Source organism: Primulina eburnea, chromosome 8 (assembly GCF_022965805.1).
Source record: "Primulina eburnea isolate SZY01 chromosome 8, ASM2296580v1, whole genome shotgun sequence".
Lineage (NCBI taxonomy): Eukaryota > Viridiplantae > Streptophyta > Magnoliopsida > Lamiales > Gesneriaceae > Primulina > Primulina eburnea.
In genome coordinates, this window is record NC_133108.1 from 8,008,258 (window position 1) to 8,023,938 (window position 15,681).

The 15,681-nt window shown below is 34.4% G+C and overlaps 3 protein-coding genes across 4 annotated transcripts; 1 reads left to right on the plus strand and 2 right to left on the minus strand.

Annotated features, from left to right (window-relative positions):
* Nucleotides 1–1,275: 1,275 nt before the first annotated feature.
* Nucleotides 1,276–2,222, minus strand: LOC140837765 (NDR1/HIN1-like protein 3). The gene has a single exon (XM_073203876.1). It carries the CDS (start codon nt 2,068–2,070, stop codon nt 1,399–1,401), a length of 672 nt encoding a protein of 223 aa, XP_073059977.1. The 5' UTR covers nt 2,071–2,222; the 3' UTR covers nt 1,276–1,398.
* A 1,884-nt stretch (nt 2,223–4,106) lies between these two features.
* Nucleotides 4,107–5,454, plus strand: LOC140837766 (protein DESIGUAL 2-like). Of its 2 annotated transcripts, XM_073203878.1 has the most exons (4): nt 4,107–4,148; nt 4,277–4,451; nt 4,539–4,744; nt 5,042–5,454. In XM_073203878.1, exons 2-4 carry the CDS (start codon nt 4,353–4,355, stop codon nt 5,256–5,258), a joined length of 522 nt encoding a protein of 173 aa, XP_073059979.1. In that variant the 5' UTR covers nt 4,107–4,148; nt 4,277–4,352; the 3' UTR covers nt 5,259–5,454. The 2 variants fall into 2 exon arrangements, with proteins under 2 accessions (XP_073059979.1, XP_073059978.1); XM_073203877.1 differs by having other exon boundaries at nt 4,119–4,451.
* Nucleotides 5,455–11,268: 5,814 nt separating this feature from the next.
* Nucleotides 11,269–13,471, minus strand: LOC140837767 (peroxidase 27-like). Its single transcript, XM_073203879.1, has 4 exons — nt 13,217–13,471; nt 12,496–12,681; nt 12,195–12,360; nt 11,269–11,985 (listed from the first exon to the last, which is right to left on the minus strand). Exons 1-4 carry the CDS (start codon nt 13,427–13,429, stop codon nt 11,576–11,578), a joined length of 975 nt encoding a protein of 324 aa, XP_073059980.1. The 5' UTR covers nt 13,430–13,471; the 3' UTR covers nt 11,269–11,575.
* Nucleotides 13,472–15,681: the final 2,210 nt, after the last annotated feature.

Below are 15,681 nucleotides of genomic sequence, written 5' to 3' on the forward strand. Positions count from 1 at the left end.
TGTTGATTAATCTAACAATTTAATTCGATATACAATTTTCTACAGTTATCCATGAATTCAGTGATCCTTAATTGTCATGAATGATTGGAACATGAATAGCACTAGATTACGTTGTTGTGCTATGATAACATATTTAATATAAATAAATCAACGAAACTTGATCTATCGATTGCAGCTATTTCGATTGTTATATTTTAGAATTAAATGTTTTCACAAATCGAAAATTCTATTTTTAATTAATATGAAACGCTGTCGTGCCCAGTTGATTATTGATAAATTTTGGGTGGATGCTGGATTTGGTCCATTAAATTAGAAAAAAGCAAATATTTTAGTAGCTATCCATATAACTATAAGGTTAATAAGCTATTATCATTTATTTTATCATAGATTGAGAGGAAGAAGACGAGCTTTTTCTTCTTTTTTTTTTACTTCATCATTCGAAGGTCCAAAAATTTAAATTTTGGACTTCAGGCTTTGAATCTGATGAACGAGCATATAAATAGGCAAAATGACATGTTGGCCAATTGCCTAAGCGAGTTCTACTTGGCCCAAGTCCAAAATTCCCAGAAAAACGAAGGCCGATGAGTTAAAAGTATTTAGGCGAATGAACAAAAAGACGACAGAATGATCAGAGGAATCTCTCGACTTCATCAACATTCGACTCAAAATTACAGTAAAAAACTTTTGCAAATCTTCATTAATTCTAGCTCATTTTAATTCGCTCAATCATTACCTTAATATTTTTAGTTTCAGCATAATTTTTTCATTTTTCCAGCTTTAGTTATAAAAATTTTATTCAAATTCATAATGACATAATCTAATTAGTTTTTTTTTTGTTAATTTCTTCTGCAATTTTCGTCAAATTCATCTTTTAAATTTTTAGTTTTGTGGACAATCGAATCAGAATCCACACATCAATTTATCATAGAAATCAGATTATAGTGAGTAATGTTTTTTTTTTTTTTTGGTAAGGTTCAATTATTTTATTCTTGTCCCTATCATAATCTTTAAAATCCGTTCCCTTTTAGATTTTTATCATATGTTCCAAAACAAAAATATCGATCCCACGAATTTTTATCTAGACGGGTCAATCCTATCGATATTCACAATAAAAAGTAATATTCTTAGCATAAAATGTAATACCTTTTCATGGATGATCCAAATAAGATATTCGTCTATTAAAATACGATCCGTGATACCGTCTCACACAAGTTTTTATCATAAAATATTGATTAGTTGAATTTACATAATGTTTAAAACTTTAAATACAACAACTAAAAAAATATACTAGAATGTCATTAAAAATTAAAATGAAGAAAGAGTTTATCAGAATGTTCGCATCAAAACAAATTTAAAACCGTAAAAGAGGATTATTTCTGCGTTATTCAGAAATTAAAATTAACTGAAATAAACCGAACACCTTTTATCCTTATAAATCGGCAATATCAAACCATCCGGTCCAACCCCGACCGGACAATCCGCGTGCATCTTATGGTGCTTACTATCCCAACTCGATATCTTGAACCGTATAACAGACACGACATCGAGCCGGAAAACCGCCTGGCCCTGAGCTCGGGACGCCATGAATTGCTCCCACCGCTCGCTATTCACCGTTAGGGAGGCGCCTCTTAGTGTTCCGGCGATAATGGTAGTATTTTTCGGCTTTTGATAAAATGAAGACAACACCGGCGAACTTCCTATGATCTGATCTTGGTAATAAACTGTAACCTGCATTGAATCATAGTAAACACCAATATTCTGGTTGGCATTCCGGGCCGTGACGTTGTAGATTATCTGCGCGTTTTGGAACCCGCTGCCTTGGACCAGTGCGGGGATGGAGAATTCTTCGATGTGGAATCTGGGGCGGTGGGGGCGCAAACTGAGCCACAGGATGAAGGAAATGATACCCACAAGGAAGAGGAGTGTCAAAAAAACGGTGCAGATAAGTTTTGAAACTCGAGTGGTGAGGCTTTCTTTCACACGGTGGGCATAGTATCGGGCGGTGTGGTGCCGTTGCATGGTTCTGTTTTCCGGTGTGGATTGGGTCGGAATTCTGTTCTCGGTCCACATTTTGCCGGCCGAATATGAAAATGGCAATGGGTTGAGGTTACTGTGGTGAAATGCAGAAGGGGTTGTTTATAAATTTGTTCCATTAATGGGATGAAAAGAGCATGTTAGAGAATGCTTGTTCTGAGTAATTTGAAATGGAAAGAAAGGAATAAACGAGCTTTTGGCTTAGTTTTATGCTGTTGGTTTCATCTTTTTTCATGTGCAATTGCTTGGAATTTAAGATTGTTGATGTCAGTCGGGTTGTATCTTGTATGAGTCGACGACGGTATATGATACTTGTTTGACTTGCGTACGATAGGTATAGCCGTATAGGACTTGAATGGAACCTATTATATGTACGTATAAGGTTTATGTTAAGTATGCCAACTGATAGTAGTATACGAGATGGGAGATTTGGAAAATTGTTTTTTCATTCTCTACCATTTTGATGCGTTAAGTCGTCAAATATTTTATTTTATTTTATTTTTGAAATTTTTGTGAGTTGTTTTGTAATTTTAATTTTTTTTATGGAAATATTGATGTCATAATAGAAAGGAATGTGTCATCAGAGCACCATATCATCATTTTAAGCCTCTTTGGACTCGGTTCCTCATTCCCTAATTAAGTCTATATATATCAGTGATTTGAAATATTAAAATTAGTTACACGGAAGAAAAAGTTGGGATATATTAGGAGATAAATTTTAGCTAATTAAGGCAAAAGAATAATAAAAAATAATATTTTTTTCCAAAGAAAAAGGGCCTACATACTTAGACTTGTCCGATTGAATAAAAATATAAATTATTTTTTATTGATTTAATCAAACAAATATTATTGGGTGTAATAATTGTCTCTGCTTGGTAGAGGGGTCGAACCTTGGTGCTTGAGCTGCTGTGCGGTTTAAAAGATTTGAGTTGCACTGTTAGCACATCTATAAATTTTGGTAAAACGGCAAACAATCGGTCATACAATTGATATCATAGCCAATGTCACGGGTTCGATTCTCTTTGATTGCAAGAAGTGCAATTATTGGGAGGGAGAATGTTGGGTGCAATAATTGTCTCTGCTTGGTAGAGCAATTGAACCGTGGTGCTTGAGCTGTTGTGCGGTTTAAAATATTTGAGTTGCACAATTATCACCCACTATATCTTTTGGTAAAACGGCAAGCACGCGGTCCTACAAATACTTTTAAATTATATACTAATAATATTTGCTAAACCAAATGAATCCATAGATAACGAAAAGGAAATGGTGTGATTCGAGTGAATAGGGTGAGTTGAGTCGGGCAATCCACCGAATCTTGATATAGAGATGATGAAGGAAAACTGAGCTGTAGTGATGTCCTGATCACATGAAAACAAACGCGTGAATGGGCACCGAAGGGGTGTCTGGCGTGGCCACTCCGATGCTTAAGTTAGCAGACGAAAAATGAAGAAAACCAATATAGCTTTTACAGAAAAATTAATGGTACTGGTGTGTATATATGTGAATATATTTCAATATATGTGAATGAATTAAATGCAAATTAAACATGCTATTTATAGGAAGGAAGATGATGACTTTTCTTTGTTTTCAGTGCCTACTTACCACTTTTAGCCGCAACCTATATAAATTTTCTGTCACGCTGTTTTGACTTTCCCATTATGTCAAATCAGTAAGATACTGTCAGACACTCTTATCAAGATAGGATATCGCCTGCTCCCGCACTCGAGTGCGGTACTATTACCGAGGCATCTCGGGTAGAGAGTCATCACCCGAGAATCCACCCGAGAGCTCAGGCCTCTGGTTGCCCGGGATGTGCCCGGGTAAATGACATCCTGGGCACTCACCTGCCCGGCTTCTTGTGAGTTCCTTCTGTAAACTTACCATGATCTGGGTAGTTCATTTATTGTCTTAGGTCATCTATGACCTGGGCTCTTCCGAGGTATCAGGAAAACATTTATTTTTCTTAATGCACTAGCTACTTTTCTTGTGGCCAAAGAAAGGAATCCATCGGTGTGTGTGTATATATGTGTGTGTGTGTGTGTGTATGTGTGATTAATGTATGTATAAAACCAATGTAAAGCGATTCTAGGACAAAAGAAACCTTTTCCCCGGAGGTAAGACAGCTAATATTTCACATGTATGAGGCATTTGTCAAGTTGTCCATTAGGGCTTCATCCACTTTATTCCGATTCCCATGCATGGAGGAAGGAATATCTGAAGGAAAAATCACATGAATTTTCAGGTTATGACAAAGAACAAATGTTCCACCGGCTTGATCAGACTAAATAGTGGTCTTCTGCATCTCTAGAAATTAAATCATGGCAAAGAACATTGGCTTCCTCGTTTGTCTTCTCATCATGGTTTTGGACATTGTAGCAGGAGTCCTCGGTATCCAAGCCGAGATTGCTCAGAACAAGGTTTGTGTCAAAATTGGACACAAATATATTTTCAATTCCTGACCTGTTTGCTTGCCACATAAACAGTACTTTAATTGTGATGGACAGGTTAAAACTCTGAGGGTGTGGATTGTTGAATGCCGAGACCCCAGCAACCAGGCTTTCAATCTTGGATTAGCTGCGGTTGGGCTCTTGTTTTTCGCGCACGTTATAACAAATTTACTAGTAGGTTGTGTGCTCATTATGTCCAAAGAGGAACTGGATCGAGCCTCGCCTAACAAGCAGCTAGCCTTTGCTTCTCACATCTCCTCATGGTACTTAATCTTCGAATAGAATGTGAGAATAAATTTTCTAAAACTTGGTAGAACACCTATCTAACCGGGTACAGTCCATAATTTCATTAATGTTACTTTATTTTTTCTCCTACACCAGTTAGGAAACACATTTTATGCATGAGTAGATATAACCACGTGTCCACGTCTTCTGCGAGCATATATATATATATATATACACACTAGTTTTCTTATGCTTTACATCGTAAAATTCAATAATTGTTCTATTTTATCCAAAAATAATTAAGCACGAGACCGACTGTAATATGTGTGAAACAGGATAACACTGGGCATTGCACTTATGCTGCTAATCTCGGGAACATTGGCCAACTCAAAATCAAGAAAAGATTGCGGAATAGACCATCATCGACTGCTGTCCATTGGAGGGGTTTTATGCTTCCTACACGCACTTTTCGCAGTAGCATATTATGTATATGCGCGCGCTATGGCACAGGAAGAAACAAAACTACATCAACAAGCAGGGCAAGCAGCCTGATTCAACTTCCACTGAAATTGATAGAGATTTTAGCAGATTCGCATAATTGGTTCTTTTTCCCCTTAGAGATTTGATTGGATTTTTCAGGTATTTATGCGTTTGTAGTTTAATACAATTGATTTATATAAATCGATTATCACTTGTGAAAAGTGATGGTTTAATCAATTATATTTTTCTTCTAGAAGTTAAATATATTAACCGGAAGAGAGAATTAATTTATTTCTGTATAATCTTATTATACTAAATCAATGGGAAAACTGCTATTTTAGTCTCGTAACTGAGTCTATTTTAGATTTTGGTCTAATAATTTGTCAGTGTTTCGTTTTCATCCACTAACTTCGATTTTTTTTGTTTTGTTTTGGTCCTTGTTTTTTTGCCAAAAGCCTCTAACTCATTCGTATATTATTTATCTGTCATCAATACTATACGTAGTTCATGCAGTAAGAATAAACCCATATTTCATAGATCAAAATAAATGTAAACAAAATAAAATGAAAAAAATAAAGCGAAACGACACTCAATATTTTAAAATGAGAAGAAAACATTTTATTGTTTCTCTTTACTTTTGTTTGGATAAATTTTAATGTGTATAATATATGTTTTATTCTTTCTATGTAAATCATGTAGGTAGGAGAGTATGGGTCGGGTCCTAAAGAAGCAATATACAAAAGTCTATTATTTTAAAAAAATCAACAAATCTCTGCAACGAATATATCCTTTAAATTACTCAATTTATTAGTTGTATCGTTCAATGCAAACACATGAATAAATGGACAACCTATGTAGAATCAATAGAAAACAACAAATTGTTGCATATAATCAAATATTGAAAAAAATTAAAAGGAGAGAAAGGGTTTGACATTATACAGCATTTAATGTATCCAGTAAACAATTATATGGTTCTAAGTTCTACATTGTCTTATTATTTAGTGTCTTGTGTGTAGAGACTGAGCAAGAAAATAGAGGGTGAGGTAAATTTGGGTGGGACAGAGCAAATATAAAAGAGAAAAATGAAAAAATATAATTATTTTAGATCTGTAGTCAATAAAATTAAACAATTGAAGAGGGCACTCGCACCCACCGGCCCCCCGTTGCCCCCGTCCTTGCCTGGTTGCCTGAATCTTCCTTTTACGCTTGTTCGTTGGTCTTGTGGTGACGTTTATTATTTGCAGGCGACCATTTTATTTCTTCCTTCAATTCCCATGATTTTTCAAAGCCTCACAAATAATTCTATCACGGAAGTACTTCTGTTGTTTCTTATTTCTTGTTTCTATTTCATCGTAGAATGATACTGAGATAACACTACAAGAAAAATGATTTTCCGTAGCACGTCATCAACAGCTTGCATTAAAAGCACGCTGCGAATACTACTTTTCACGGCGTGCACCCATATGTGCGCTGTTAATAGTGTTTGCACTTGATATTATTAACGGCGTGCATTGAAAGCACGCTGCAAATATTACTATTGACGGCGTGCTTTTACGGATAGTAACTTGATACTATTAACGGCGTGCATTATAAGCACGCTGCGGAAAACCATTTTTATTGTAGTGTAACATCGATTTTGTAAGCGTGAGGAGTTGGTTGTTCGTTTCATATCATATCACTTACCATGCACTTTAATGTATAAAATCTGATTTCTTTTAATTCAATCTGACCGATTCATTTGTTAGATTTTGATCACTCGTGAGATTGTTTTACACCTATATTTGAGTGAAAGGATCCGTAGTTGTAACCGAAGAACTTAGACATGAACTAGTTCTGCATCAAATTGTGAGACACCATCTATGTAATTAGGTGATTTTGGAACTTAACCGAAAATATGGATGATAGTGACTTAGAGATGAATTAAGCGATTTTTGGATCGTTTGAGCATTTGGAGTCTACTCAATACATCAATCTTATTCCTAGCGTCCCAGGAAATCAGTTAGCCCACATTGTATGTCAAAGGCTTAGATAATGATGTGTCAAAGCCCAAAAGCACACAATTAACCCACATTTGTGTTATTTTAAAAGTCTCGCAACAACTACCCAAATTTTAGCTCATGCACTCACTCTCACCTGATTTTTTAGAGTTGGTGCACCCCTTGAAGCATTTAAAATTAGGAAATCCCACAAAATTAGGAAATAAATCTGAGCACACACGTGACCCGGGGTCAGATTCTGACGCAGAAAAATCCCAGAAAATTAGGAAATAAATATGAAAGGAAGGAAATTCATGTTAGGCTCAGTTTTAGGACTAATGTTTGATGAAAATTAATTGTTTTGAGGGACTTTTTGTATGAAATATCGATTAACAAGTATTAACCGAATAGAAATATTATTAGATATCTGTGTACGATTTTAGGCGAAAGCTAGAAGTCTATACTTTTTGAATGTGTTTTTGTTTAATTAAATTCAATTAGAAATAATTGGACTGTTAAATAAAAATATGATTTTTAATTCCAATAATAAATTAATACTTACGATACGGAATTTCATCTTGACTTTGAATAACTCTTATTTGATTAATCCAATATGTTACAATGATTTTCAGTTTGGTACCATTGTATATCATAACCACTTGTTTGAAATTTGAACTTTTCACAAAGTTCAATCCTACCGCGGATTAATTTAATCGCGACCGTTCCTTTAGAATAATTTAGTTCATTTCATGAAGTAAGCTTAATTAATCGCAATAATCACTTCATTGATTTAGCATAAATTAAATTAAATTATGTATATCCTAGTAATTAGATAATAATATATGTTGGAGAGACTTGGAGTAGCTCCATCCAATTACATTATAACTTAACCTATTATACTTGCTAGAATTCCCATCCGAAATAATCGGTCATTCCGAATAAGTACTCTAGATAAAAAAATTAAAATTACCAAAATGGAAAGGTACATTAATAAGACACAATTTAGACAACTAAATAATCAAAATTACAAAAATGTAAACATACATGACGAAAATTGCAATTTTTCCAAACTAAAATGATGGATGAGATTGTAATTTAATGAGGAGTAGGTCTCTTATGAGCCGGTCTCACGTATCTTTATCTGTGAGACGGGTCAACCTTACTGATATTTACATTAAAAAATAATACTCTTAGCATAAAAAGTAATACTTTTTCATGTATGAGCCAAATAAGAAATTCGTCTCACAAAATACGATCCGTGAGACCGTCTCACACAAGTTTTTGTCATTGTGAAGGCCATCCAAAATCCAGATATATGAAATTAACCTTTTATTGGGGAGGAATGTGTTGTGCTAACTACCTTGTTTTTTAATCGGAGATATTATGAATATTCTAAACGGATCATTATCCCTGTTTATTTATAAATCATTATGTCTCATATTCAACATGTGATACGTCATAAGACATGGTGGTTGAGACTCCGTCTAATCCAAAAAATAATTCTGCTAATATAACGGTTCAAAGTCATTAAAAAAGTCTGAAATTGCATGTTTATTTATTTAATTTTAGAGATTATGTAAGTTTATTAAGCAAGATATTAACGTACATAACTATCGCTTCCACATATCTAGACGAGTAAGTATATTTTGAGACGGTCTCACATATCTTTATTAATAAGACGAGTCATATTGCTCATATTTATAATAAAAAATAATATTTTTGACATAAAAAGTTTTTTTTTTTATTTATAAGTGCTCCAAATAAAATACACATTTTACAAAATTGACATGTGAAACCACGTCACAAGAATTTTTATACTAGACTTTTACTCGGTCAAACCTAATTAACAATTGTTTTATAATTGACTGACAAAATCACATTTATCCAGCGAAAGAATCGGACAGATTTTATTAAACAAGTCCTCTAATCATCGTCATCATCCTACATTAGTATATAATACGGTACGTCGGACATGTTAAGGAAGATTTTAAATTTTTTTGAAAATATATATAAATTTGACTACTGTTAATTTGCTGATTAACTATACACTTTGGTAAGATCAAATTGTAGATTATAAACTCTACATATACCATGTTTAAAAAAAATGATATTTAGATATATACATCCACGTCATATTGCATATAAGACAACTATTGTAAAGCTAGCACACACACACACCCCGTTTGTTATATATAATTTATTAATGAATCGTATTTATCTTTGTGTATACATATATGTATATGTAAGGTCCAGAAAATTCGAACGACATAATCTGACTGCATGTAATTTAATGTTTTGCTAAAATATGTGTTTAATTATTTTTAATACATTAAACGCATGATCAGAGTCATGACATGAATATGTGTTTTATTTCTTGTTTCATTAAGATGGCATGCTATAGGGCTTTTAGTAGCATTTCACTCTTGAACGAGGAACGGAGATGGGGGACAGTTAAGGAAAAATATTTTTATTAAATAATTATTTTTAATTATATAATATATGATGTATATATGTGAGATTTTCGAAAATGACTGTTGTAGAGTATTTTTACTCATCGCGTCATATTTTAAACCGATACGAAAATTTTAACAAATTGGAGGACTTTTCGAGGGTTCGGGCAATATTTTTAAAAAATGTACCTGAACGAAATATTTTACGGGTGTGTTTTTTGGGCTTAATGAGACTATTTGAATACATAATGAGCCTAAAATCCTTCTTAATCTCATTATTTTTAATTAAGGGCTCATTATACTAATTATATTATATCTAACCTACCTCCCAAAAAACCTAAACACCCACTAACAATTCGGCCGCCCCTCGCATAAGCTCCGGCAGCAACGTTTCGAAAAGTTCAGCAGTTTTTCCTCTTGGTTTCTCTCAAGAGTTTTCAAAAGAACTCTTCATCGTCCATGCGGTGTCCTTTCTACGCGATTATATCGAGGCTTTCGAGTGTAATTACGCAAAGGCATGCCTTATACCTCGTTTTTCTCATCATTCACATCAATATATGTCGATTTGTATGTTTTTGCATGAGAAACCTTAGAACTATCAAGTTGTGTTGGTTTTATACGCTTTTTGCACGAAAATTTGCATGCTCTTGGTCATGATGCTCACGTTTTATCTTGTGCGTGCAGGTGTCTGCTAGATCTAAGTTCCAAGGGGCTGTACACGTTGAGATCTAAGGTGACTAAGGCTGAGAGCGCACATCGGATCATGTCTAGACAAGGGGCCGATCTGTTTGGCTCGTGTGGGTGCGCGTATTGGCTAGATCGGAAAAAGGGAAGGGCGTCGGTGCATGGAATGTTCCAGAGATGTGAAGTAGACCTTGGTGGGTTTGGGACACGGCCTGGAGCAACTCTTGCACGGATGGTCTCGGGTGGAGAGGAGATCGAATAAGCTAGCCGCGATCTAGGGTTGATTGGTTAGTTTTGGCTTGCTTCGTGCAATTTCCGCACGGTGTAGCGCATGGGGCTGAGGGCCAGGGCTAGGTCGGTCCAAGAGGGTCCAGAGGTGGGTTAGGAGGGGCTGGTTCGAGGTTGTTCTAAGTTGGTTTTGCGTAGGGTCGAAGATTTGCTTCAATGGTGCGATTAGGGTTAAGGTCATGGGTGCTGCAAAATTCCAGCAAGGTTTCAGCGGCTTACGAGGCTCTTAATTGGTCTGATCTAGGTTTTTTAGGGACTCATAGGGTGTAATAAGTCATGGTTTAAATTTGAGAAGATTTGGTTAAGTTTCAGGTTGATTCGGGTTAAAACTGGGACGTCATTCCAAGTTTTAAAACAAATCGTAAAAGTTAGAAAATGGGCTCGAGGTTACGCTTAAGAAATGGTTATAAATACGTAAATTAATTGGCTTCATATATATATATATATATGAAGCCAATTAATTTAGAAGCTATATATTATTGGTCGTGTGTCCTCTTCAGTATTAGTAAATTTAATAAGTTTTTTAATAGTATGAAAGTACATTCACAAATATCATTTGGCTTCATTTAAAAAAACAAATATCATTTGGAGTTTATTTATTGCTTACAAAATTATGCAAACTAAGATACCTCCTTTTTAATTGGACAAATCAAAGTTACTTGTACAAAATATACAAAAATAACATTCACAAACAAATATTCAATTTAAGTACTTCACACAATCACCATGAAAGCACACAAATTACAAATACAATAATCATTTTGTCGACTTTTAGAGACGAACACGCACCAATATTCATTAGGCTGGTTCATACATGGTCGAGTCTTAGTACTTTCACAAGGGTACTTTATTTCCTCCGAACTTACAGAAACCGAAGAACATCAAAGTCCAGAAATTGCCTAAAAAGAAAGAGTAAATGTTTTGGGGAAATTTTTTCAAAAAATTAATTTTGAAGAAGTATTGTTTTGATCAGGGTTTTCGCATTAGATTCTTAGTTAACCCTTGTGCAAACTTTCCTGATTTCACCTGCGTATTTTCCAGTGACCACACCAATTCTTCCCATTTTCACCATGGAATCACCGAAATCCTTGAAGAAAGTAGGCCCATATTTAATAGACTGATAGGTGAGATAGTCTCTTGTCTCCTTGTTATTTAAAAGGGCTGCATCCGATTCGAAAAGTCCTCGTCTTTTTGACACTAATGTGAAATACGAAACGTCGAATTTCAAGGAACTCCCTGGATCCATCTCTACTATGGAGTTTTGATCTCCAGGCGGACATTTCCTCTTCAGTTCTACGACGTAGTTTGGATCCAATGTGGGATCCGCGTCGTTCCTGCCAGTGAAGTTATAGAGACGGTTGCCGAATGACGAACAATGAGATATTCCGATTGTGTGACTACCTGGTTAGTTGATGCATCAAAATTATTGAACTTATAAAAACTTCTTTATTTTGAAAGACGAATTTCAGTTGATAAACTATTTGAAATTTCATTTTTCCAAGAAACTGCATAGAAAATTGAAAAAAAAAATTGATTTGACCAACGACTTCATCTCTTGAATAGACCCTAATTTCGTTTGATAGAGTTGGAAAGATCAATGAAGTACGTACCTGATAATACAACAAGATCCTTGACGCTTAAGCCTCTATTTTTAAATCCTTGAATCAAGGCATTAATGTTTGCAGAAGGTGGTATTAATTGAGTCAAGGCTTCATTCAAGATCGAAACCTTTCCATCTTTTCGTCCCAATTCGACTTCCCAGTGTGGCCCCATAATCTGATCATGTACATGCATAGAAAACAACCAAGATTCAAATTAGTACATGAATATGATCAAACCGGCCCATGAAAAAGCTAGCTGATGTTCCAGAGAAATATATATAAATTACAGAATTTATTTATAAATAAAAACCTGAAAGGTGACATCCCTGGCTACTATGGTTAGTATGTCAGCACATGAAACCACGTTGGGACAAGCTTTCTCCACCGCAGCCTTCACTTGATCTATTACTTCAAATCCTCTCAGGCTAAGATTTGGGAAAGCGTCCTTCTCAGATTGTTTATTGCGAGACTCCAACAAAACCGAACCATCACAACCCTAGACAGACGATAATACGACGATAAAAGGATTGTTAATTTTTAATACATTGTTGAAAACCAAGATATATAGACTATCTAGAATGCATAAGCTGGATATCAATAAGGTTTTTCGTCCTCTAAGGGAAAGAAATGTTAGTATTCGATTTTTGGATGAGATCGCGGTGAGAGATTGAGGGAAATAAGCCTAGAGGTAAATGAACTTTGGAATAAAAAATAAAGATTAAATGAATCTATCCTCGTAATTATATTGCACAAATAATGAACATGCATGCAAGTATTAAGCCTAAAAGATATCAAAATTATTTTGTTAAACATAATTATAAACGATCCACTTGATATAAACAAGTTTTGAGTAGACTAGAGAATTAACTTCACATCTTTATTTTTAAAAAATTCAAATTAAAAGTGAGATAGAACTTATCAATATCGAAATAAAATTAAAGAAATCAGAAACGAAGCAAGGGTTAACCAAGATTATATATATGAAGATTATAAAGATGCAGTTTGACTATAAAAATATATAGATATATTACCCTGACGAAACAATCATGAAATTGCATTCTTAACAAAGGAGCTGCGAGAGTGGGATCTCTACGTATGACTTGGGATATAATCCCTTTGACAATATATTCAAGGTTCGGGCATTTTTCCTTGTAATACCCTACTTTCAATCCCTGTCCCTTTGCAACACCGAAAATAAAACACCCTAAAAAGGCTAACTTAAAGAAGAAATTTAAGGAAGCCATGCAAGTTCGGTTTCTGTACAGATGAAATTATACTGCAGCGGGAGTCTTGTTTTATAGTGCCGAAAATTGGCCTAGCTAGCTAAGATCCATTCAAACAGTCGCCTAAAAATAATCCAAGTCGGTGGGGTTAGGTCGTATGCTACTGTCATCACACACAGACCCATATTTTATAACGAAAAATGTGAAAGTGGGCTTCAGAATTGTTGTACAATTGGCTTATTATAGTCACTCCAAACTCAGTAAATTTTAAATGTGGTAAATGACTGCGGATTGAATAGGTTTTTTTCTTCTATTTATTCGTTTAATTTTGAGTTTTGGTTTATTAAGTTTTTAAAATTTTGTTTTTTATTTTACAAAAATGTTGATGTGACATTGGAAATTATTGATTTGTCAAATGTCACGTCATCGATTGGATCAAAATGGTCGAAAATTAAAAAGTTAACGTACCGAAATCAAATTTCAAAATCCAAAATTGGATAAGTGATCAGTAAACTAAAAATAATCATTATTATTTTCAAACTATAGCCAAATAAAATACTTGGAGCAATCCAATAGAGAAATTATTATGCCTTTTTTCCGGATACTAAAACAGAACTCCTGCCAGTTAGAAAGAACCAGCGCCAAAATCTCAGAATTATTTGGAGATTGTGGAACAATAATTTAATATGTTCGATATCAAAATTACTTCTTTTTTAAAAAAAAAAAAAGAAGAAGAAGAAGAAGAAGTCAAATCCAATAACCAAAGAGATATATTTATTCCACCATCAACGTTTCACAAATAATCTCAAAATGCTAGTGAGTAAAGACTATACTTAAATGTGGACTCAGTAAATTGTACCATGCTTTTAAAATTGTTGGATAATATTATAAAAAATTTGGCGTGTGGTGATCATCAATAAATATTGAAGTTAAATAATGTTCATTCTTATTTTATTAATACATACTTGAAGGGAAAGTCATTCATTATACATACATATATATATATACACGTACAGGTATATATATTGATAACCCTTAAGACTTTCTCGTGTTAGGTACAGGTTAGTTAGTAAGCATGTTTATTTTTTTATTTGATACAAAGCGTAATGCGTTTTTTCATATATAAAACACCATGTAGCCTCCTTACAACATTTAGATTATCATTCGGGGATATTATCTCTAACGTTCATGAGTCGTAGGTTGGTTGAACAGGACCCTCAATTAATATTTCATACATTATGAAATTGGTACAACAATCAAGAAATCTAAGTACTTAAATCTGGATGTCCTGATTTCGAGCGTTGTGAGAGACGAAAGAAACCACTTCCAAACGTGAGATATTATATGATTAACGATGCATGGATATAGACTACAGCTCATGCTGGACCAGCCTACCGCCCATGACCAATAGTGATGCATGTGTATGACTTGAAAGTCATATTGGACAAATTGTTGAAGCTCATATTGGACCGATCTACAGCCCATTAGTACTACAAGAAATTCAGAAATCAACGACACATATTAACAACGGTTTTCACTTAAACCGTTGTCGTGTGGTGTTTTTTAAGCAAAAAACAATGGTTTTATAAAAATCGTTATCTTTTGGGGGTCAAAAACAATGGTTTTTAGGGTAAATGACAAGGATTCTATAAAACCGTTGTCTTTGAGCGTTTACGACAATGGTTCTATAAACCGTTGTCTATAAGCGTGTTTTTTTGGACAATCGAGTTTTTTCGACAAACAACAACGGGCGAAGATGTTGTTGCTATATTTAGCGACGGTTTGGCTGAAACCGTCGCTAAATTGAAACCGTCGCTATTTTAAAATGGCGACGGTATTGATTACCACTGTCGCTCAAATTAGCGACGGTTTTAGGAAGAACCGTCGTTTTCATAAATATAGCGGCGGTTTCTCTACCACCATCGCTAAATTTAGCGACGGGTTTAGCCATTAAACCAAACCGTCGCGATATTTCAAAATTGCAAAAAAAAACCACCATAATTAGCGATGGTTTTAAGAATAACAGTCGCTATTAGCGACGGTTAAACCAATAACGGTCGCAAACCTTCTTTAAATACCAGCACTTTCGATCCATTTTTTTCCACACTTCACAACACTTAAAATTTTTCTCTCTTACACAATTTTAACACTTTACCACACTTAAAATTTTTCTTCTTATAATTTAATTTCGATTTAAGGTAAATTTTTCCCTTTAATTTTTGGTAATTTTTTATGTGTTTGTTAATATCATGAATATTGTTAGCCTATTCAAA

Coding starts and splice junctions, on each gene's coding strand:
- LOC140837766 (XM_073203878.1), top strand. CDS start 4,353: ATGGCAAAGAACATTGGCTTCCTCGTTTGTCTTCTCATCATGGTTTTG. Junction 4,452..4,538: donor CCGAGATTGCTCAGAACAAG/GTTTGTGTCAAA, acceptor TGTGATGGACAG/GTTAAAACTCTGAGGGTGTG. Junction 4,745..5,041: donor GCTTCTCACATCTCCTCATG/GTACTTAATCTT, acceptor TGTGTGAAACAG/GATAACACTGGGCATTGCAC.
- LOC140837767 (XM_073203879.1), bottom strand. CDS start 13,429: ATGGCTTCCTTAAATTTCTTCTTTAAGTTAGCCTTTTTAGGGTGTTTT. Junction 12,361..12,495: donor CCAGGGATGTCACCTTTCAG/GTTTTTATTTAT, acceptor GTACATGATCAG/ATTATGGGGCCACACTGGGA. Junction 11,986..12,194: donor GGATCTTGTTGTATTATCAG/GTACGTACTTCA, acceptor TCAACTAACCAG/GTAGTCACACAATCGGAATA.
- LOC140837765 (XM_073203876.1), bottom strand. CDS start 2,070: ATGTGGACCGAGAACAGAATTCCGACCCAATCCACACCGGAAAACAGA.